The sequence below is a fragment of the Diorhabda sublineata genome, chromosome 3, assembly GCF_026230105.1.
Source record: "Diorhabda sublineata isolate icDioSubl1.1 chromosome 3, icDioSubl1.1, whole genome shotgun sequence".
Classification (NCBI taxonomy): Eukaryota; Metazoa; Arthropoda; class Insecta; order Coleoptera; family Chrysomelidae; genus Diorhabda; species Diorhabda sublineata.
In genome coordinates this window covers 2,950,001-2,972,842 of record NC_079476.1, presented here as the reverse complement: position 1 = coordinate 2,972,842, position 22,842 = coordinate 2,950,001, and the positions used below count along the sequence as shown (strand labels likewise).

The 22,842-nt window shown below is 33.4% G+C and overlaps 1 protein-coding gene across 3 annotated transcripts in view; it reads left to right on the top strand.

Annotated features, from left to right (window-relative positions):
* The first annotated feature begins 343 nt into the window (after window positions 1-343).
* The window catches only part of LOC130441231 (guanine nucleotide-binding protein G(o) subunit alpha), a 112,994-nt gene continuing 90,495 nt past the window's right edge, over window positions 344-22,842 (top strand). The window contains exon 1 of one of the 3 annotated variants that reach the window (XM_056774814.1): window positions 344-784. In XM_056774814.1, the coding sequence (XP_056630792.1) occupies window positions 667-784 (118 nt within the window). In that variant the 5' untranslated portion in view covers window positions 344-666. Of the gene's footprint in view, window positions 785-14,935; window positions 15,490-22,842 lie in introns of those variants that run through there. The other 2 variants (XM_056774812.1, XM_056774813.1) reach the window with 2 other exon arrangements.

Genomic DNA, 22,842 nt, shown 5'->3' with positions numbered 1-22,842 from the left:
GAAATTTTCATTCAGCTATTTCTATTAATTTTTTTTTATAAATACGCCGTAAAATGGAACATTTTGAGAGCAAGATCATTAAAATCCATCCATTTTTCGATTTTCTAGAGCCAAAATACCAGGTGACCGTGAAAGTGTATAATTACCTTTCATCGAATTCAAATGAAATGTTTTCTAGAAAACTTGAAGTTTATGTATGAGTTTGTTTTTCTCTAGATAATATAACAATATATTTTTGGATATCGTCCTGGACTATATGAAAATCAAATCGGAGCGGAAAATAGTAGTTAGAGTAGGGGTTCCTCGTTTTCGCCATCACTGTGGCGATGCGTGGTGTGAGTATGAGTAGAGAGTGGTGCAACGCAGGCGCACCAAGTGTTGCACAGAATCGAGCGAATGTGCGTTTCTGACGAACGGTGGCGGACGCGCTCTTCGTAGAAACATCACGGCCGGTCTGTCAAATATCCATAAAACAAAACAGTATCAATAGATTGGAAAAATCAAGTCGACGCTTGTTGCAGAACAATATAAAAGAATTATGAGTGCCGACCAGTGTTAGTTTTAGTCAGTGGCAGGTGAAAAGTGAGACAGGGTGTGTGGTGGTTTCAGTGTTCGAAAGGGTGGAAATAAACCGGCGCGACGTTTTGTAAGGAGGGAACGTGCAGGATGGGGTGCACTTCTTCAGCAGAAGAGCGGGCAGCCCTGGCTAGAAGCAAACAGATCGAGAAAAATCTCAAAGAAGATGGGATTCAGGCAGCCAAGGACATCAAGCTGCTGCTGTTGGGTGAGTAGGGCGGGGGTTCGATATTTCAATAAGTCGTCTGGGTGCGGACGCTAAGGTCATGCGCAGGATACGACGTCCTGGCAACCCTTTGGCTATTTTATGTACACCCTTAAATAAAATAATATTTATTTAGAATAATTCGCATAATCAATCTCACCCTAATCGATTATATTTGATAAATCGATTATCTATGACTAGCGAACTTTTCCCTCTTACTTATACGAAATAAATAAATTACTTATAAAGATGAGGGGGCGTGGAACGGCGATATTCTCCTGGGAAGGTTATTTTTTAAACAAATTTTATTATTCTATAAATTTATTCACAATACGCGTGCTGCTCATGAATGATTATTCAAAGGACTCCTTAATTATCGTATTGCATACTAAGTTGATTCATTCTATTGAATACATAATATACGGTGACATGAAAAGGTTTAGTCGCCATAAAATGTTTTTATGTTTAGTTTGATTGATTTTTTATACATCGTGGAACATCCAAACTCATATTTATAAGTAATACATAAATTTTTAAATGATAATTGGTAGGATATGTATATCATTATAATTTCATATTTTTATTGCAAAAACAAATTTGAGCAGTTTTCGATTAATGTTGAGAGCTATAGATTTGATTTTGTATATTTTTACATAGAGAGTTCGATTATGAGCTTTGTTCAGAACTTATAAATATATAGGCCAGTCAAATCGTACACAAAAAAGTCTTAAAATCGCCAAGTGAACAGCTAGTTCTGATTTTTTGGTATGTTGTTTGGGAACTTTTGCCGTTATGCTGGTTTTCTTGAAATAACTTTGAAACGATGCGTTTGTCGGGAATAATTAATCCACACTTATTCAAAGTAGATAAAATTTGCTACAAAACGAGATCTAGTGTAGTTCTGTAGGTCTAATAGTTACTGAGATACAGCCTTTCAAAATTTCCTAATTTTTTCTAAAAATGTGAAATTTTAACTTTTGGTCATGTTTGGACCTAAAAAACCGGAAATATACGTATTCTACAAAGGAAGTTATATAAATAGAAGTTATAGCAAATTTAATTAGCTTTCATTTAAGCTCAAGCGTACGTCTTTAGACCTTATGGTTCTCTCACAATCCTCAAATAACCAAAAATGGAAAAATCGTTTTTTTTTTCGTAAATTCGACCTTACGAGCTCTAATTATGGTAATGGGTAATTTACACACAAAAAATACTAGGTACTCTTTATTAACCACCATAATTTAATTCTGAAAGGTATATTGCGTGAACATAAAAGTTGAGAAACGTGAAAAAATTATGTACCCTCAGATTCTTAATAAAATAGGTAATAAAATAGATAATGAAATAATTGAGCACCTCCATAAAAGTGAGGGATAATCGAGTGGATGTTGAGTCACTCACTTCTTCCAGCGAATGTGTATAGTGAAGCAGTCCGACAAAGAACTGAAAGAACATTTCACATATGAGTTACCTCCGTATCCCATGTCTCTTTTCAGCGAAGGAGGAATGCGGAAAGGGATGAAATCTAATTTTTTCTCGGCTTTCACACCGCTGCCCCAGAACATCTCTCTAGGAGCCAACACGACGGAGGTTACCTATTACATAAGGTGACATGGCATCGGAATGACTTTATCATGGCCATTATTGCAAGGAATGTCAGCTACACCCTGAACCATTATGGGCGAAATGTTGCTGTAGTTTTTGATGGTTACCCACAAGATGTGGCAGAGAAGAGCACCAAAACTGCAGAGCGTGTGAGTCGCTACAATTCCCTTCAATATAACGAGGTCATGTTTGAAGAGTCGACCACCTTATCAATGACTAAGGAGAAGCTGTTGGCCTGTGTCAACCATAAGGCCTAAACTCGTACGGTTGAGCTTAAATGAAAGCTAATTAAATTTGCTGTAACTTCTATCCGTATAACTTCCTTTATAGAATACGTATTTTCCCTGATTTTTAGGTCCAAAGTTGACCAAAAGTTTTACTTTTTTGGGAAAAAATTAATAAACTTTGAAAGGCTGTATCTCAACTATTAGACCTACAGACTTGATTCTACTCAGAACAACTGTAATTTTTTTTGTTTCAAACTAGTCATACATCAATTTTGTTTTAATCTCAACTAAAGAGAAAACGTAATTTTTTTTCAACGTACATCATTCTTCACCCTCCAATACTTTCTTGCATTTGTGCAAGAAAATCACGAACTTTGAAGCATTCACTACATTGGATGTAAAGTTTCTCCAAGTTTTGTCATTGCTTGTAAAACATTCTTGGAGGAGAAGTATTTTGCTCCATATCATGTAAAGTTTTAGGGGGTCAAAGACCTCCTGGAACTGGTTTTTATCATGCTTACATTGCAGGACAAAAGGTTCTAAACCAATGCATTAATTTTTCGAATTTTGGCCAGATTTTTGGAGTTTTCGCCCTTCGTGCGTCGGTCTGTGCAGAAATTTCTTCTGTTTTTAAGCGCCAGTAACTTTCTTCTACTAATTTAATGTCTTCTGGAGTCGCGGGACTTCCACGTGATTCTCGTCCCCAGCGAAACAACTTTTAATTGTTGAAACTGAATTTGAAACATTTTTCAAAACAATTTGACTAGGTGGTCGTTCGAGCTCAACTTTAATAAAATAGATGGAAGCAGCAAGTTGAAACGTTGTGTAAAGCTTGTTGAGATTTGTCACTGAAGCGTGATTAAAGATTTTTGCGATCGCACTGTATTTACCATATAAGTTTCATTTTTACACGGTTACCACAAGCGTGGCAAAAAAATCAGTCTCTTTTTTTAAATAGCCATAATCAATTTGTTAAAAAACGCAAATTGAACCATTTTGGGGTGCTTATTCAATAATTACGAATAACATTTAAAATTTTAATCAAACTTTCCAGTAAACGAAGAAAATAGCAGCAAAATCGTGCAGATACGCTTTTCCGGAAATTCATTGTGGTCGTCGTTAATTTTTTTATATCTTCTATCCAATAGAAACACGTACCTGATGTTGTAATTTAAGTTTTGGAGTCAATCGAAGTTATATTAGAAAAAGGCAATGATTGATCGATATGGTTTGTTAAATTTTTTATCAGAATGTCAGAACGAAGAAATTCACTGTTTTTTTTTTCATTATTTTTGAACGATGTTTCCTAAATGACAACTCTAATCACTTTCACTTTGATTAGACTTGCCTTTGTCAACATTTTCGATTCCGACAGCACATCAAAATTGTTCTTCTGATGTTTTATAAATAAAAAATCAAATTTCTTAATCTCACATGTTTCCAACGACCTTTTCACGATTTTGTAGTACGATGATGGTCCCAGAAGTACCTGGTCTGATCGGCCAATGACTTCCTGCTTAACCTCCTAGAGAAGGTGCAAATAACTGAAGTTAGCAGAGCAAAATGAGCAGATTGAAAAAAGTTTAGGTTAGGTTAGGTTTAGTTAAGCTGAACATTAGAGCAATGCTCCGTTTTTCAATGACAGAAAAAATTTTTTGTCAAAAAAAATTTACTATTTTTGCATGAAATTAGTATCTATTTACAAATATATCTAGCAACGTAATACTTGCCTATAATTTTTCAATAATGATAGTGTTCTACAGTGAAAACTTGAAAAAATTCATTTTTTCATAAATCTGCGACATAAAATTTTTTTATTCGTCTTTTTTTGAAGCTATTTTACTCTTCGAAAACAAACGTGATTGTCGCCAATTCCTTGCAGGAATAAAAAATTTGGCAACGTAGCATTCTATTTTCATTATCTATTGATTTTGCACATTTGCTTTGTTCTGCTAAGGGACTAAAAACGCGACGCGGTACCGTCGACCGATAGTCGCGCGGCACTATAGTTCAAAGAAAGTTTTTTGGGCCACATGTGTTATTAGTATTTTTCCTTTTTTCTAATAGAAGACGAAATATATTACACACAAAGATTTGCACAATACAGACTAAGCTAACCACAGATTTGTAAAAATTCATTTAATCACCCAGGTATGATATGATTTTAGCATTCACCAGTTTTTCAACCACTCTGTACACAACATTAAAAAAAATTGGGTAGCTAAGAGACTATTTACCCACAATTTAAGTAAATTTTTACACGTTTTCAAATTATTATTTTGTATTGTTAATAAACATCATAGAAATCAAGCAAAATATTTTGAACTTTCCAGTATTTAAGCTATCGTTTGACTCCTGGTGGTCCTGGGATTCAAATAATTTTGAGCTCAATATGCGGATCACGGTGCTGAGCGTATGACACGTACCTGTCGTATCACACTCGCTATACGTGTCTCAATTTACACCTTCCCTTAAAAATATTCTTGGTGTATATAAATTTCATCGACTGCTTGTCTGATATTTGAACAATTTTCAGTTGCTTCAATTGCTAGTTAGCCAGGGTTGCGTAAGTTGTGCTGGAACAGTTGATGATATTCATACTGAACACACTTTTCACTAACACTACACTAACACTACATTATTTTACGTGCGCTTCTAATAACTAATTTACCCTCTGCAGAATCTGAAGTTGGACAGTGGGGAATATGCTCAGTACTGCTACATTTAATTGCACAGTACCACTAGCCCACGAACTTTAATTTGGAATACAAAATTTAATATATTTTATTAATAAGAGGCATTTCTGTTAACAAACTAAATGATAGAACACGTACATAACTTTCAAATATCTTGTTAATATACAGAGCGCGGCTAAGTTATGGAATATATTCATTATTTTGCCGACAATAGATTTTGGATGAAAATTTCGATACTTAACTGACTAATGCTTTTTCACGGAAACTAAAAAGTATTTCAATTCAATTCAATTCAATTCAATGCTTGATAATAGCAAATCGATGCATGAATTCTTCTTTTGCAGTACATATTGTAGATTTCACGGTATTGCACTTTCTTAAATATTTCGGAAGTATTTGATAATTTACCTCAAGATATTGTGAAATGCGAAATCACGCTGAGAAGCGCGACTACGTTGGTTCTGATTGAGGCTATCTACGAAAAAAGCAGAGACTCAGATTGGGAATGAAAACAGAAGTAATCACCAAAAGAGGTACATCACCATTGCACTAGTGAATGATCTACTAAACAAACTATGGCACTTTGTCGTAGAAAGACATGCGTGAGCAGCTATGATCAGGATGGTCAAAGGCGCACTCAAAAGAGGAGTAATTACAAATTGAGCAAAATGAAAAGGTCCTAGTGGTAAAAATGTGGCAGTAGAACTTCCAGTATTCTTAAGTGATAATAAGTAGGTCCATCCAATCACACCTGAAACACAAGTATAATCGAAACAATGGATTTAAAAGGAAGAACCGGGCCCAAAGAAGGCAAAGACCGTTCCATCTGCAGACAAGGTCAAGGCACCGTTTTTTTGAGATGCGCCTGGGATAATTTTCATTGAAAAAGAAGAAACTATCAACAACGAGTATTACACGAACTTATTGGAACGTCCCAAGCAGAAATGCCCGCATTTGACTGAGAGGAAAGTGTCGCACCAGCTCACACATCTTATATATAAAAAAAATTGATGATTTCCATTCCGAGTCCGTTCAGGCGTTCTACCCAACCGATTTGCTTAATTTTTTTTTCAATGAAAGGTATTGATGCACAGATCAGCCATCAACCATCGGATTCCATCTAATTTTCACCATTCTCAAGTTATACTCAAATGCGATTTTCCCCTGTACATTACTTATGGGAGTTTTTCACATACACACGTTCTATCCTCAATATCTCAGGTTCTATTCAAGATAGAGACTTCGTTTTGGTTTAAGAACACTCGCTGAAACACCTTCTTTCTTTTGAGTTTTTGAACACTTAAATGGGTTGAGTTGGAGAGGAGCTAGGGGCGGACATTCAATGTGGAGTTATGGATTTTTGTAGGTTTTTGGCAATTTTTCTACATTTAAAGATCTATATCTCAGGTTCTAATATAGCTACAGAGATCGTTTCAGTTTAAGAACACTCGCTGAAACACCTTCTTTTTTTTTGAGTTTTTGAACACTTAAATGGGTTGAGTTGGAGAGGAGCTAGGCGCGGACATTCAATGTGGAGTTATGGATTTTTGTAGGTTTTTGGCAATTTTTCTACATTTAAAGATCTATATCTCAGGTTCTAATATAGCTACAGAGATCGTTTTAGTTTAAGAACACTCGCTGAAACACCTTCTTTCTTTTGAGTTTTTGAACACTTAAATGGGTTGAGTTGGAGAGGAGCTAGGGGCGGACATTCAATGTGGAGTTATGGATTTTTGTAGGTTTTTGGCAATTTTTCTACATTTAAAGATCTATATCTCAGGTTCTAATATAGCTACAGAGATCGTTTCAGTTTAAGAACACTCGCTGAAACACCTTCTTTTTTTTTGAGTTTTTGAACACTTAAATGGGTTGAGTTGGAGAGGAGCTAGGCGCGGACATTCAATGTGGAGTTATGGATTTTTGTAGGTTTTTGGCAATTTTTCTACATTTAAAGATCTATATCTCAGGTTCTAATATAGCTACAGAGATCGTTTTAGTTTAAGAACACTCGCTGAAACACCTTCTTTCTTTTGAGTTTTTGAACACTTAAATCGGTTGAGTTGGAGAGGAGCTAGGCGCGGACATTCAATGTAGAGTTATGGATTTTTGTAGGTTTTTGGCAATTTTTCTACATTCAAAGATCTATATCTCAGGTTCTAATGTAGCTACAGAGTTCGTTCTTTTCTATTATAATGATTTCTGATACTTATTTAATGGATTCGATGCGAGCGAAGCCGCGGGTAAAAGCTAGTAGGTTATTACAATGGCCAAAATTATTGAATTAAAGTTTAAATTACTACCTAATGCACCTTATTCGTCAGATTTAGCCTCCTTGGATTATTTCCTGTTCCCAGAAGTGACAAAAGGGCTCGGTGGTCGATGACATTCCAACAATGAAGAGGTGATGTCGGCAGTTATTGGCTATTTAAAGAAGCTTGATGATTCCTTTTAAAAAGGGTATCGAATTTATTCATCGTTGGGAAAAGTGTATGGAGCTGCATTGAAAATAAACATTTTTTCCCAAATTTTGGTGTTTTCTTTGTGGGATCAGGTACTTCTGGAACCATCCTCGTAATGCTGTTAATGCTACAAGGTTTGAGATATTTCTGAACAAGTAGAACCCGCAAAGAAGTATTTTACAGAGGTATTTCAATTCCAGTTATATTTCTCCAGGCCTGGAAACCTTAGAGAAAAAATTTCACGAACTAGAGTCGTAAATACAATATGACAAAATGCTACTAAAGCTACTTGCTCACTACTGCATCGTTAGAAGTTGAAGAAATTCTTAGTAAATAACAAAATAACGAAGACAGAAATTATTATTTAATATTAAATTAATTATTTTGTTGATTATTGATTGATAAACTTGAAGATAAAACAAACAGTTTTAGGTTATGATTTCACAAGCATTTTTTGTATATGACTTCTCCTGATATTATCATGAGTCGACTGGACTGGTATCAGTGCTTAAATATGCTTTCTATTATTAGAAATGTATTAGCATTGTGGAAATGAATTCCAGTGTTATTATTCATTATTACAAGTGTATTTAAAAACAAAACGATAATTACATTATGGTCGTTTCTGAATTATTAGTTACAAAACATATAATTTAATAAGTTCTAATTAGATACAAATAGAGCAGATGTAAATGTATTTATATTAACATTAAATTCAAGGTTTTCGGATGTACATTTACATACTAACTATACGGATAATTAATACCGATTTAGACACCCTTGTTTCGGGTATAATAATAAACTATATAGAATTTTCTGTGTGTTTTAAAATTATCTATGTCCTAACAGGGAAATAACTAATATAAACAGTCATTAAATGGTTCATAGAAACGAAAAAAGGAATATAAAATTAGAGTGAAATTCATGTTTCTAAATGTTCTTCATTTTCATTTTCATTTCTTCATTATGAATATCAGAATATCAAAATAAGAATAAAATCCAAATAGAACTTTGTTATAATAAGAAAAATTAATTTTTTCTTAGTCCTTATATCTCAAATATTAAATTATTTGTAGTTTTATTGGAGTAGAACGAGAAAGTTTTAAATGATAAAAAAGTCCAAAATAATTTAAGTAAAATTTGAGGCTCTATTTTGTAAATTCTAATAAAACTACAAATAATTTAATATTTGAGATATTTGACTAAGGAAAAATTAATTTTTCTTATTAGAACAAAGTTCTATTTTGATTTTGACCTATTGATGAAGACTTAAATAAAAGTGGATACGTCAAATTTTATCTATCTTTTAAGAATTATTAAAAAAATTAATTTTGAAACAGAAAACTCCTAAAATCAAGAACAATTAGAAACATACACGTATTAAAAGGTATGAAAAATAAAAAATTAAAGAAAGTCAGAAAGAAATTTAGAGAACCCGACTGGAAAATCTTTTCTAATCAGCCTCAGTACTCAGATAGGGCTAACATGTATTATTAAATGCTACCATCCTTCCATTAGCCACTCTATATAGAATTAACGATAATCGAATGAATAAAATTTATTGGTCGAATCGAAATATTTCATAATGCTGGTCATCATGTTTACAAAAAGAGATGCCCCACTGCGAACTGAATAGTAAACAACTTATCCAGGTGCGCATTACAATATTTTATTTTCAGAATCAGTGAATCAATCAAAAATATAGATAAAGAACAACATTACACAAAAAATTAGAATTACTAAATCTAATGATACCAAGAAAAAAAGTAAATAGGGCTTCATACATAATTCGAAATATTTTTACTACAGTCATCAAGTAGGTACTCTTAGTAAGGTTTCCGGTTTACAGTCAGCAGTTAAGTTTTGATTTGTGCAAATATGCGGTGTATTGAAGGTCAAATTATTGTGGCAGTCGTAGCTTCAAGATCAACCATCAACAAATCGATTTGCAGATTCGGTAAACGATCTACAAGAGCCTAGCAAAGATAGAGGCCAAACAGATGCTCACAAAGTAATTTCAACAGCTTTTAATCGACTTTGTAGTAAACGAATGTCCAGATGCTATCCAGGAAACAATGTTTTTGACAAATACTTCTCAGACTACGCTCTACAAAATTGTGTGAGAAAGAGACGAAAAAGGAATGTTTCAGTGAATTAAAGAAAAAAGAACTGAAAAGGAACAAACAATGGAAATGGATGGATGGAATGTAGTTGTTTGATAAAGTGGAGAAACGAATATGTAACAAAAATTCGGAATGACCCCGATGAAGGAAAACAAATCAATTGTATGAAACGACACTTTTCGTAAAGCCTGCTCCAATGACAAATGGAAATATGAAACGAAAGCACCCCATTCCAGAGGTCATGTTGCGTGAATTATTATTAGGTTCGAACCATGTTAAGGATAGGTCTTTAGATTCATATCAGGATAATGGAGGGACTCTTTTCGAGTCTTCGTTCAAAGAAAACCGCTCGTTGTTAGTCAAGCTGATACGACTACGTTTGAATTTATGTACACAATGTTTTCAGAAGAATCTTCTTAACAACTCACTTATATAATTGCCAAACAGAAATTTATATTGATAACTTCTTAAAGATTAGGTCGGAAACTTTGCACACAACCCTTGTACATCGGAATATTAGTATTTTTTTCATATACATTGATATCAATCAAAGCATTTAAACATTAGATTATTTTATAAGCAGTTATTTGTTTATGTAACAACGATGATATCAATTAAAACCTTGAAAACCAGAAGATCAAAGTCCGATGTTTTCTAGAATATTTTCCCGTATCATCATCACTCTACAGTAAGTGCGAATTCCTTCGGGATAATAATAATCCAGGAATGGAATCGAATATCGTTCTCCATCAGACATTCAGTTATGTTCGTAATAAACTTGGAAGTTGTATGTAATCTTTCGAACTGATATGAAGACACAATGGCGCCGCACTTTGAAAATAACCGGGTTTTATGACGATGAAGTTTTTGTTTTTACTTTGTCCATTTACTTGAAAGGATTATCTGCAATATAATTTACATGATGCAGTTTTCTGAACTTTGATGCGAGAGAATCTCGATGGGTTTTTATGTTTTTTTTTTTGACGTGGCTTGGCTTCGAATGCATTAAAATACACGAATATTGTTTATTTGAAATGGCTCAGTAAATTCGTTAATATAGATTCTGAAAAATTTATAGATTAGCAGATAAAATCTTAAAACATCAGGAAGTAATTGGCCTATTTCATGACAACATTCACCAGTTTAGTCATATAAGGAAGAGGAAAGAAAGAAAAAGCTGCTACCAATGCAGTGGGTGATGAAATTTGATGCGATGTTTCAGTCTGATGCCACTAAAATTCCCCAACAGCCAGACTATCCCAGACCAATTTGTTTCAGCGACGAAAGTAGTTTATTTCTCAATGGAAATGTTCATACTCAAAATGTGAGGTTTCGGAGTGACGTAAATCCTCACAAGTTTCGTGAAACACATACACAGCTCCCATAAATGTTTGGGCAACATACTTTTGACTGAACCTGTGATGTTAGATGGCAATGAGGCGGTAGTTCATCTTGCTGAAACTATATTATACTCACAAGAACTTGTAGGTTTGCTGGATCAGAATGTAAGTTTGTCAAAGTTGGTACGACATTATTTCGAAGCAGATCTAAAAATTTAAAGGAAAAAGGAACCTACGATATGATTTCCAACAATTCAGAATATTATCTATGTTCTTTTCTCAACCAGTGAGGATTTTCATTGGACCAATAGCAGCAATTTTGACCGTAAAGTACAAATGGCTCTCGCCAAAAACTAAAACATCTAATTGGATCACATTGTCATCATTATTTTCCTTTAATATTCGAAAAATTGATGTGTTTGGCCAACGTTAACCAGTGGTTGCTTCGCGAAACTTCCATTTCCATTAAACCTTCCATTAAACAAAACTCTTTCTGTTTTTTTTCTAAATTCGAATCAGTAAAAAGAAATTCTGAAATAGTCTTTGCTTACTTTCTCAATATCAAGAAATGAATAGGAAATAATGCATAATGTAGCGAATTTTTGATATAAAATAATTTTCTTTTTTTAACGTTTTAACTTTTGTAATACATCTGGAAACATTTGATATTTCCGAAGATGGTATAGGACATTGTACATAAATTATACCCAGAATTTTCTGGAGAATCTCAAAAATAAATAATTTGGTTTTAAATAAGAAAGTTGGTAATAGCAACTGTCACATGACCCATTATTAAAAACAAAGCCTCAACAAACACCCAAGAGATACAAAAGAAAAACTTGAAATGAGAATAATTGTCATCTAAGATTATTTGTCACTTGTCACAATCAACGATCATCCTGATGCAAGTGATTGAAAGACTTTGGGATTGAGATAAACTGTCATCTCTCTTTATTAACTGATTGGGGTCAATGTGGTAGGAGAAATTGCGTAGGTCAACATATTAAGTTTCCATGGCGTGGCCAAGAACGTCAGTTTACAGCGACTCATTTCTTTGGAGAAGTGCTTGTTGGATCAGCTACCAAGACACGTCTTTTTCGAATACTGCAACCTACGGAAGTTCAAGATCAATATCCAAACAGTAGGCACCGCTCGAGTTACTCGTGTGAACGAGTGTGCTGGCTTTTTACATAAAAAAAATAATTCCCATTTTATAATTAGGTAATTACTTAGTTTCCTTGAAATTTTAGTATGTTGTGGAGAAGATTATGCCGATTCATTTAATATATAAGTAGGGCACGAAATTAATTCCTTCACATCCTTTTTTGAGGTTGAAAATTTAGATAGGTTAGGTTAGGTTAGGTTAGGCTCATACTCAAAATATTGAGCGACTTTCTATTTCTATTTAAAATACATTATTTATATTCAAATTGAATTGAAGTATTTATTGAAGAAATGTAACGAATGTATCCAATAGAAATTGATGATTATTTGTACGTGTAAATAAATTATTATTGTTAGAAATTGATTTGGGTCATTACATTAGTCGTAACTAATTATATTTAATGTTGGAGAGGATTGGGGGCGGTGGGAGGGGCTTAGGTTTCTTTAAAAGATATTCTAGTCCTTGCGAATATCAAGTATTTGCAAAATATCAACTAATCTAGTTGGTGTACATTTTCAATTGTTCAAATCTTTAAAACTATGTGAAGGAATGTTTTCCGCGCCCGAAAAAAGTGAACCAGAGTTACAAAATAAATTAAAAGAAGAAAGATGTCCACCGAAATTGTGAAAATCGAAAAATTGGAGTATCGAGCCATCATCAAGAACCTGAAAATATCGATGCAGCTCATGAAATGATTTTATCAGACCGTCGAATTGGGCTAAAACGGATCTGATCTGAAGCACTGAATATTTCATACGAATGCGTTCATTATATAGTTCACGTCAATTTGGATATGAGAAAAATTGCTGCAAAATGAATCCCCAAATGAATGTTGCAAGGGTAGAAGCATCTCGTTCGATTTGAAAACGATGTAGACGTCTTAAACCGATTTGTTACTATGGATGAGACTTGGGTTCATTTCTACGATCCAGAAATAAAACAACAATCGATGGAATGGCGACACTCTGGTTCTCCAAAACCTAAGAAGTTTCGTGTTCAAAAAACTGCTGGAAAAGTTCTTGCTTCAGTTTTTTGGGATCGCCATGGAGTAATCATGTTAAATTTTTTGAATAAAGGTAAAAAATTGCTGCAAAATAAATCCCCAAATGAATGTTGCATGGGTAGAAGCATCGCGTTCGATCTTTACTCGATTTGAAAACGATGTAGACGTCTTAAACCGATTTGTTACTATGGATGAGACTTGGGTTCATTTCTACGATCCAGAAATAAAACAACAATCGATGGAATGGCGACACTCTGGTTCTCCAAAACCTAAGAAGTTTCGTGTTCAAAAAACTGCTGGAAAAGTTCTTGCTTCAGTTTTTTGGGATCGCCATGGAGTAATCATGTTTAATTTTTTGGATAAAGGTAGAAAATTGCTGCAAAATGAATCCCCAAATGAATGTTGCATGGGTAGAAGCATCGCGTTCGATCTTTACTCGATTTGAAAACGATGTAGACGTCTTAAACCGATTTGTTACTATGGATGAGACTTGGGTTCATTTCTACGATCCAGAAATAAAACAACAATCGATGGAATGGCGACACTCTGGTTCTCCAAAACCTAAGAAGTTTCGTGTTCAAAAAACTGCTGGAAAAGTTCTTGCTTCAGTTTTTTGGGATCGCCATGGAGTAATCATGTTTAATTTTTTGGATGAAGGTAGAAAATTGCTGCAAAATGAATCCCCAAATGAATGTTGCATGGGTAGAAGCATCGCGTTCGATCTTTACCCGATTTGAAAACGATGTAGACGTCTTAAACCGATTTGTTACTATAGATGAGACTTGGACACATTTCTATGATCCAGAAACAAAGCAACAATCGATGGAATGTCGACACTCTGGTTCTACAAGACCTCGTGTCCAAAAAACTGCTGGAAAAGTTCTTGCTTCAGTTTGTTGGGATCGCCATGGAGTAATCATGATTGATTTTTTGGATAAAGATAGAAAAATAATTGGAGATTACTATTCGACATTACTGACCACTCTACGGGTAAAAAATTAAAGAGAAAAGACGCGGAAAGCTATTTGAAAGTGTTTTTTTGCAGGACAACGCTCCTGCACACTGAAAATTCGTGATTTAGGGTTTGAATTACTAGAACACCCCCCTTATTCACCAGATTTGGCTCCGTCCGATTATCATATCTTTCCTCAACTGAAAAAAAGTTTAAAAGGTCGTAAATTTTCTTCGGTAACGATGAGGTAATGAAAGCTGTGTTTGCAGAGCAAGAAGAAACATTTTTTAAAGGTCTAGAGACCTAAGAATTGTCCAATATATCGTCGTATATTTTTTTAAATATGAAAAACTGTATAAAATACTAAAATTTGAAGAAAATCGGGCGTATGCAACCTAAACTAAATAATAACCAAAAACTACGAGGTTAACTTCAAATAATGTCAGTAAATTATTTAATTTTGACGTATTAATGAAATGATTGGTATCGGGCTGAATATCGATTTGCTTGTACGGAAATGTAACTACTCTCGGCAACATGGTTAACACCGGCAGTGCATACCCCACCAGTTTCATCATTATTTCTATTCCAAAAGCAAACACACGCGGACCGATTGTAACGTATGGTTTTATCGCATTCGGAGGGTCTGTTACACCCGATATGAGAGACTCGGATCGACAAACGATTTCGATATCTAACCACTAATTCGATTATATTTAACGCTAACGCCTTTAGTGACTTTATATCGGGTAAACGTTGATAATCGAGTATCGGACGTCGTCTAAAAATTAAAATTAGTGTTCTATGTGAACTCGAATATAAATTGTGTTATCAATTCCCGGTGTTATTGTTCAGTGATATTTTCCCATGAAACTGTGATTATTCTATTTTAAATAGGTACCTATTTCTCTTACCAAACATTTTAATGCGATATAAATTTATTCAACGCCCTTTCTATTAATTTCAAAATACATTTAATTTGAGAAACTCTCACGGGGTGACGCCCAGTTCGATGTTTCGCTAACCTACCGCACTTTATCTCCGGCGGAATTTTTTGTTACTTGAAATAATATTCTGATTTTTTTTTAATATTTCATTATTCAATTTCGCACCGTTGGAATTTTATTGTTACTTTTAGGTAGGTCAAGATCGATTTGTGCGAATATCTATTTATATATTAATATTTCAAAACGAATAGGAAGCACTTTAAAATTATCTTCCAACCTTTGTTTATCTGAAAATAATTTTCGTAGTTTTTAACAACTGAAAATTTAACTTATCAGAGAAAAGATTTAGATTCTCGTTATTAAATGAATTTCTATAGCGTCATAGATAAGAAACTGATTTTATTGGTGTTAACAGCGCGAATTATAAATATACATATAGTATAAACATGCGCAAATCATTTAATATTTAATAGCTTCGTTTACTCATGGATATGCAGGGTGTTTCTAAATTTATGCGACAAAATTCGATTGCTCGTATTAAATTGACCCTATATATAAGAGGCAACATAAGTTGTTGGCCTCTACGTAGTCCCGAATTAACATATATGGACTTTTTTATGGGAGTGTTATATCAAATCTAAGGTTTACGTTAACAGACTTACCTGGCACAATTAAAAAATATCCGTCACGAAATGGTAGCCATCACGGAGAATATATTTTAATATTTAACAAAAATTTTTGCATTGAATGTTTTTAAATTTATTTTTTTAAATTTAAACGTTCTTTTTAATGATTTTAAATAGTCCGACACGACTACGATTTCCGTAGCGTCTGGATTAGACTATGCCATTTTGTAAATCGATCCAAAATAAGCCGAAAATGAAGAATACAATTTTTTGATATAACGCTTCGTTTTAGAGATATCGATACTTGAAGCTGGAAAAATTTATTTTTATTCAATATTTGTATATATCAACCTAACCTAACCTAACATAACCTAACCTAACCTAACCTTCTCGTGGTGCACTTTGAGTGTAAAAAGTTCAAAAATCGTGAATTTTCTACAGCCGAAATTGCCTAAAAAAATTTTTCTTTGTGTGAGGATTATTTTAGTTTTATTTTATTATTATTTTTATGGGGGGCTTCGCCCCCTCGCCCCATGACCGCGGACCCTGGTCTGCCCAAAAGCCACTGGCCACGAGGAACGGGTGAGTTTGGAAAGGGGAGATTGGGGGTAGATAAATTCGAAATGGATAGATTTGGAACGATTTTTTACAGTTATTTTTCTTATTCGGTTGATTTTGTAGTTAAAAATATGATAAAAGATGCAAAAATGATTGCTAGAGAACTTTTCCAAGATAATTGTGAAATAATACAGTAGTCTGGCTTTTCAATTATAAAACAAACGAAAATAAATAACTTTTTAAAGCACTTTTTACATTAAATTACTAATTAAATCTTCAAACTATCATTAAATATTTTTTTTATTTCATAAATAATGAAAAATAACCGACAATTCTTTATGAAAAACAAAGTGATGAAAATTTTCAAAACTGGCTAATTTTGGTATAAAAATCTTTTTTTTTCAATATAATTTTGGAGTATCAGGGTAAATAATATAGAAATTAAATAAAAAAATATTTTGTTTATTGAATTACAAGAATCATATTTAATTTGAAGTGATACAATATTCATTTGAAACGAAGTATTGAACGCCATCTGTTCAATAAAGCGAATTTGGAACTAACGTTTGATTATAACTTTAAGTATCGATATCTCGAAAACGAGGCGAGATATCAAAAAGTTCCATTCTTCGTTTTCGATTTTAAATCGCGGCGCCACGGAAATCGTACTCTCCCCTATCTTTTTTATTTATTGTGATAAAAATGCAAAACTTACACCAGAATATAATTCCAATTTAAAAATTAGGGGGTTGAAGGTGCGAATTGTGTGAATATCTATTTAGATATTAATATTTCTAAACGAATAGAAAGCACTTTAAAATTATCTTCGAACCTTTGTTTATCTAAAAATAAATTTTTAGTTTCTAACAACTGAAAATTCAACTTATCAGAGAAAAGATTTAGATTCTCGGTATTAAATAAATTTCTATAGCGTATTTAATATTTAATAGCTTCGTTTACTCATGGATATACAGGGATAACCCACCAGACGAAAATGATTTTTCATCAAAAATTTGAGATTTCTCAAAATTTCTTGATTCAATAAGCCAGAATAATCTTAAAAAAATGTTACTACGCTTTAGTGATAAGGGGGGTGTGACATATATGTTACACTATTTCTTTGGGGGTGATGTTTATATACAGGGTTAAAATCAGCAAGAATTAAGCAGTTTTTTATTTTAATTGTAAAACATTTGATCGTATTTATTATAATGATCATTTTCTTTATCTCATATGGTACGTAATCATTTTTTTTTGTATGAAACACTTTTACATCAACCATTCACTCACCTTCGTCCACTTCCTCAAATAAATCAGTTCTGTGGTATCAAATGCCTTCCAAAACTCGGGATGACCTATTCGATGACGGAGCTGTTGGACTTTCAGATTTCACTGTTTTGTATCCCGTCAGATATGTTTGACGATTCTTTTTTTGAATTCCAATTTAGTGATTTTTCTCCCTGTGATTTTGTTTGTATTGATCTACATTATTCAGGGCTGGATTAAGCTAGGGGCTTGGGGGGGCTATAGCCCCGGGCCCCAGGTCCAAGAGGGCCTCATCATTTTGAAATCATTTTGTATTTTTTGATGTGTTGATACCACAAATCTAACGTAATGATATTATTTTGTGAATTTTTCCGGGTTTTCGAATTCCTTAAGGGGACCCGTCATTATTTTAACCCCGGGCCTTATAAATCTTAATCCGGCCCTGACATTATTTCTTATTTCTGATCGATATACGGTACTGATTTATATCTTGATCCAACCTATCATATTTTTATTGTAGATGGAGATATTTGATAGCTGTGGGAATATCTCTTCACAAGCTTGATTGGAGATTCTCCCAAAGAATTTGTTGCAACTGCAACCACACTGTTGTCTATCCAACTCCGGTTTTTCTTTCTATTTTGCTTCGAAATGTTCCTTTTTCTTCATTTATTCATGTGATGGTAATTTGAAACCTTTTGGAATTCTATCTTTTCGAAGCTCCAGTACCCAAATGTCCCCTTTCTTTCAAATGCTTTCAAGGTTCAAGTTGGTGAATAAATTTTCATCAAAGATTCATCGTAGTTAAGAAATTAAAATACAGGAAAGTTATCAATAAAGTTTCTTGAGAAGATTTATGAGTGGGCGAAGTTTGAATAATATTCATTATTTTTTATTATAAATTATGGTGTTTATTTTTTTCTCTGCAGCTATTGTTTTTGGGAAAACAAGTTGGAATACATGATATTAAAAAAAAACAAGGATTTCAAGTTATAATTTTATTATAAATTGTGAAACTTCATAGTGAAAAAACAATTTTAGTAATTTTATATTTTCGCGTTTTTTGGCTCTAGAAAATCGAAAAATCCTCCGATTTCATTTAATCTTCGTTTTTACGGCGGATTTACGAAAAAAATGATGGGAATAAGAAAAAATTGAAACTTATATTGGCTTCAGGGCTTAAAATGTTCATGAAAATGCACTCATTCACGTATAATTGTTGATAACTTTTTTCCAAATAATCTAATGAACTTGTTATATTTTTTTTCATAATCTACACAAAAAAACGAACAAATTAAAAAAAATATATACCAAAATGTTGATTTATCATGTTTTTACAATTAAAAATTGTAACAAAATTGACCTTTTCTCACATATAATCGTCTTTATCAAGTAATCATTAAAGTTATATGAACAAAAACATTCTTAAAATCACTTATTGTGATCAAGTGCACAAAATTAAAAGTTAACTTTGTAAAATTGAAAATTTTCACCATTAAAAAAATGGTATCTTACTAAGGTTGACTGTTAAAGATTATTGGGAGTAGGACGAGTGGCGGAATGTATGTGTGTGTGTTTGAAAAGCAGACCAAATGTGAAGATTCGTTCTGATTTTTTAGCACACCCCCCCAACCTAACCTAACCTAATCTAACCTAACCTAACGTAACTTGACCTAATCTAACCTAACCTAACGTAACCTTACGAAACATATCGTAACCTAACTTAACCTAACCTAACCTAACCTAACCTAACCTAACCTAATCTAATCTAACCTAACCTAACCTAACCTAACCTATCCTAACCTATCCTAACCAATATAAGTTTTAATTTTTTTTATTCCCATAAGTTTTTTCGCAAATCGAAAAAACGAAGATTTAAAAAAAATCATCGAAATTGGATGATTTTTCGATTTTCTAGAACCAAAAAACGAGGGAACCGCGAAAGTATAAAAATATTAAAATATTGACATGAAATCAAGTAACGGTTGATAATTACACCCCCGTATAATGTAACAGGAATATTGAAAAAAATCCCCGTAGTTTGTCCTTTGCGAGCGCACGAAAATTACATAATTTCAAGTTTCTAAAATTATTGAAATTAGACAAAAATATCCCAACTTTTAAGGGCGATATCATGGAAAGGGGTGAGTCGAGGAAACACCCTGTATATCTTGAATGTATTCCGTCCGACGTAAGCGTTCCTTGGAATCGGCTTAGGATTGTATTCATCTTTGTTTCCATAGAGAAATACAAAACATTGAGGGGATATCTTTAAAGTACGATGATCAAGTCCCGTTTATTTTAAAAAGTTTCGGACGTCCCGATTTTTGAATTAATCTCTTGAAAAAAATTTATTAAACTCTATTAATTGGAAAAACAAGTTCTTTATTGATGTAATGACATAAAAATTTTACTACACTTATCTGCTATATCGATTTGTAATAGTGACAAACATAAACATTAAAATCGACGTCAAATATTTAGACCATTTTCTTTTTTACGTTTTCAACAATTGCATTAATTTTTATTAATTCCAATTATGTTTATTACATACAGTTCTTCCAATATCATCTGCAGATTATAAAAAACTTTGCCTTCAATCTTGTTTGATCTACCATAGGCGTAGATACCTCATTTCATAAATTTATTATTATTATAAATACTTTTAAAAATATATCTTAGACGAGAAAGTATTTGTTAAAAGGCAATCGAATCATTATTATACCTTATTGACTGGATATTAAATTATAAAACGTAAATAGACGAGTAAAATATATCTGCCTATAAGGGAGTTTGGTTTAAACAGGGTACCAGTCGTGAACTGAGCTCTTTTTGTACGAAATTTCAAAGCAAAAACCTTTTTTACGATCGCTGACAAGATTAGGAATATTTTTTTAGAATTAAATGCTATTATTTGAGCTTCAGGATAATTAGCTGCACAGTTTTTAATTTTTTTTAGCAGATATTTATAAAGTATAAGGCACGAAACCGACTTTGTTTCCAGCGTGTACTATTATAATGCGTTTCCCTTTAGAACATGGCCCATTCAAACAGCAATTTTTACTATTGTCAACCCAATACTACATCGTGACTGTCCAACCATGTTTCATCTAGATGAATTATGTGTCTATTAGAACCTGGGCAGTCCTTTATTTGACGCAAATAATCTTGTCTTCATCGAACTATCCTTGACAATTCGGTTATTGCCATAAGTATAATAGTTTTCTGGCTGTAGAACTGTAGAACTATCTTCACCTAACAGCGTCCACACTGGAGAACTCTATGCCATATTATAGGCTAGAAGAAATCAATACAATAGAATAGCCATAATTACAGACTCCATGAGCTCGATACAAACCATTCAACAACTCTTTCCCGAACACCCTACAGACATCCCAGGAAAGGAAAAAGCAGACAAATGTGTCAAAGAAGTAGCAGATAACAAAGAAGCAACAATTGTAAGCGAAGTGATAACAAACGATTATAAAGGGACAATCAAAACAAAAGTACAGTGCCGGTGGAAAAGCGAGTGGAACAGATCGCAGTCGATATTAAAATCTGTAAAACCATCTGTCCAACCATGGAAAAACAGCTTCAAAAATCAACACTTAGTGTTGAACTGTCAGAAGTACAAAAACGAAAGTCTAGCCTAACAACTTCCCAAACACCATAGTCGCTCTGATTGAACAATAACTAACATATCGCTAATAACCTTGCAGTTGATGCGATATTAAATAAATAAAGAAATAAAAAATGAGTGCATTTTTATGAAATATTGCTTGTTTCTCGCATAATTGTCTTCTGCAATTGATATTGGAAGAACTATACTAGATTATATTACAAATTATCAAGACACTTAATCAGAATGATCAGTTATCCGTGTTCCAATTTAACACATAAGAATTTGAGAGGCAGAATCATTCCAAAAACAAAACTTATTACATGTTTTCCTTAAAACCATTTGTTAAAATTTGTATAAAGACATTTTTTTTATTCAAGCGCATCAATGTCCACTCTAAAGATACGTTTACATCTGACATTTATTGCTCGATATTTGTGTTAGAGAGTAAGTTTTGCTAATGTAAACAGTCGAAAAATTTATGTATCGCTATCTGGTAATATGTGTCTACATACATATCTATACGTTTAATGTAAACATTACAGCTCCTACAAGTTCTGAATCGTCTGAAATTTATTGCATTCGTTGACTAGTCGTCTACTTTTGTAAAAGTATCGAGAAATAATTAAAATTAAGTGAAATTTTTCACAATAAATCTGTAGCTTGGGCAAGTTTTATAAAGATAGAGTAAAGAAACTAGAGGCAATATATTGCCCTAAATACTTTTCCGCGTATTTTGATAAAGGAAGTTTTCTCTTTTCGTTCAATAACCTCGAACATTTCCGCGACCCATCTTATTCATTTGATGGCAACTTAAAGTCTTTTCCGAATGGTTCCAGTACCCAAATACCCCCTTTCACTACGTGATAAGGTAATTTATTTATATGACCAGGCAATTCATCTAAAAATGAAATCAAGAGGTTGTAGCTTTTGCCAAAATCTTTTCATTTTGAAGGTTCGGTACTGACTAATAAACTTCAAAATTTATAAGTACCTGAAGGAGGTATTTAGGCACCATACTTCATAACCAAACCTTATGGGTTCACCACTGTTTGCAAGGATGGGGGCCGAATTTTTTACTCTCGTTTAATCATTATGTCTGTCGTAAGGCTTGCGCGACAAGAAAAACGTGTTCTGCTGTGGCCAGATCTTGACAGACGAACGGTATCCGTGTGCCATGTCGCTTGATAGGTGTTGGTCGTAGGAGGTTGAAATACCGGCGTAGTTCCTTGATAAACTCCGCTAGTTCACTACCCGGTCTCCTAGAATTCCCCGGATAGCCGCGTGGGTGTCCTAATAACATTTCGTATGGTTTGAACCTCCAGATTTCTCAGAAGGCGTGAGCAACCGTCTCGTCTTTTTGATTCATCATTGAGATACCTACTGGTCAGCTACACAGGTCAAACAGTAAATTTTTCTCTCTGACAGCGTGCTCGAGTCTTGCCGAAGGTGGATGCACGTTTCTAGTATCTTTT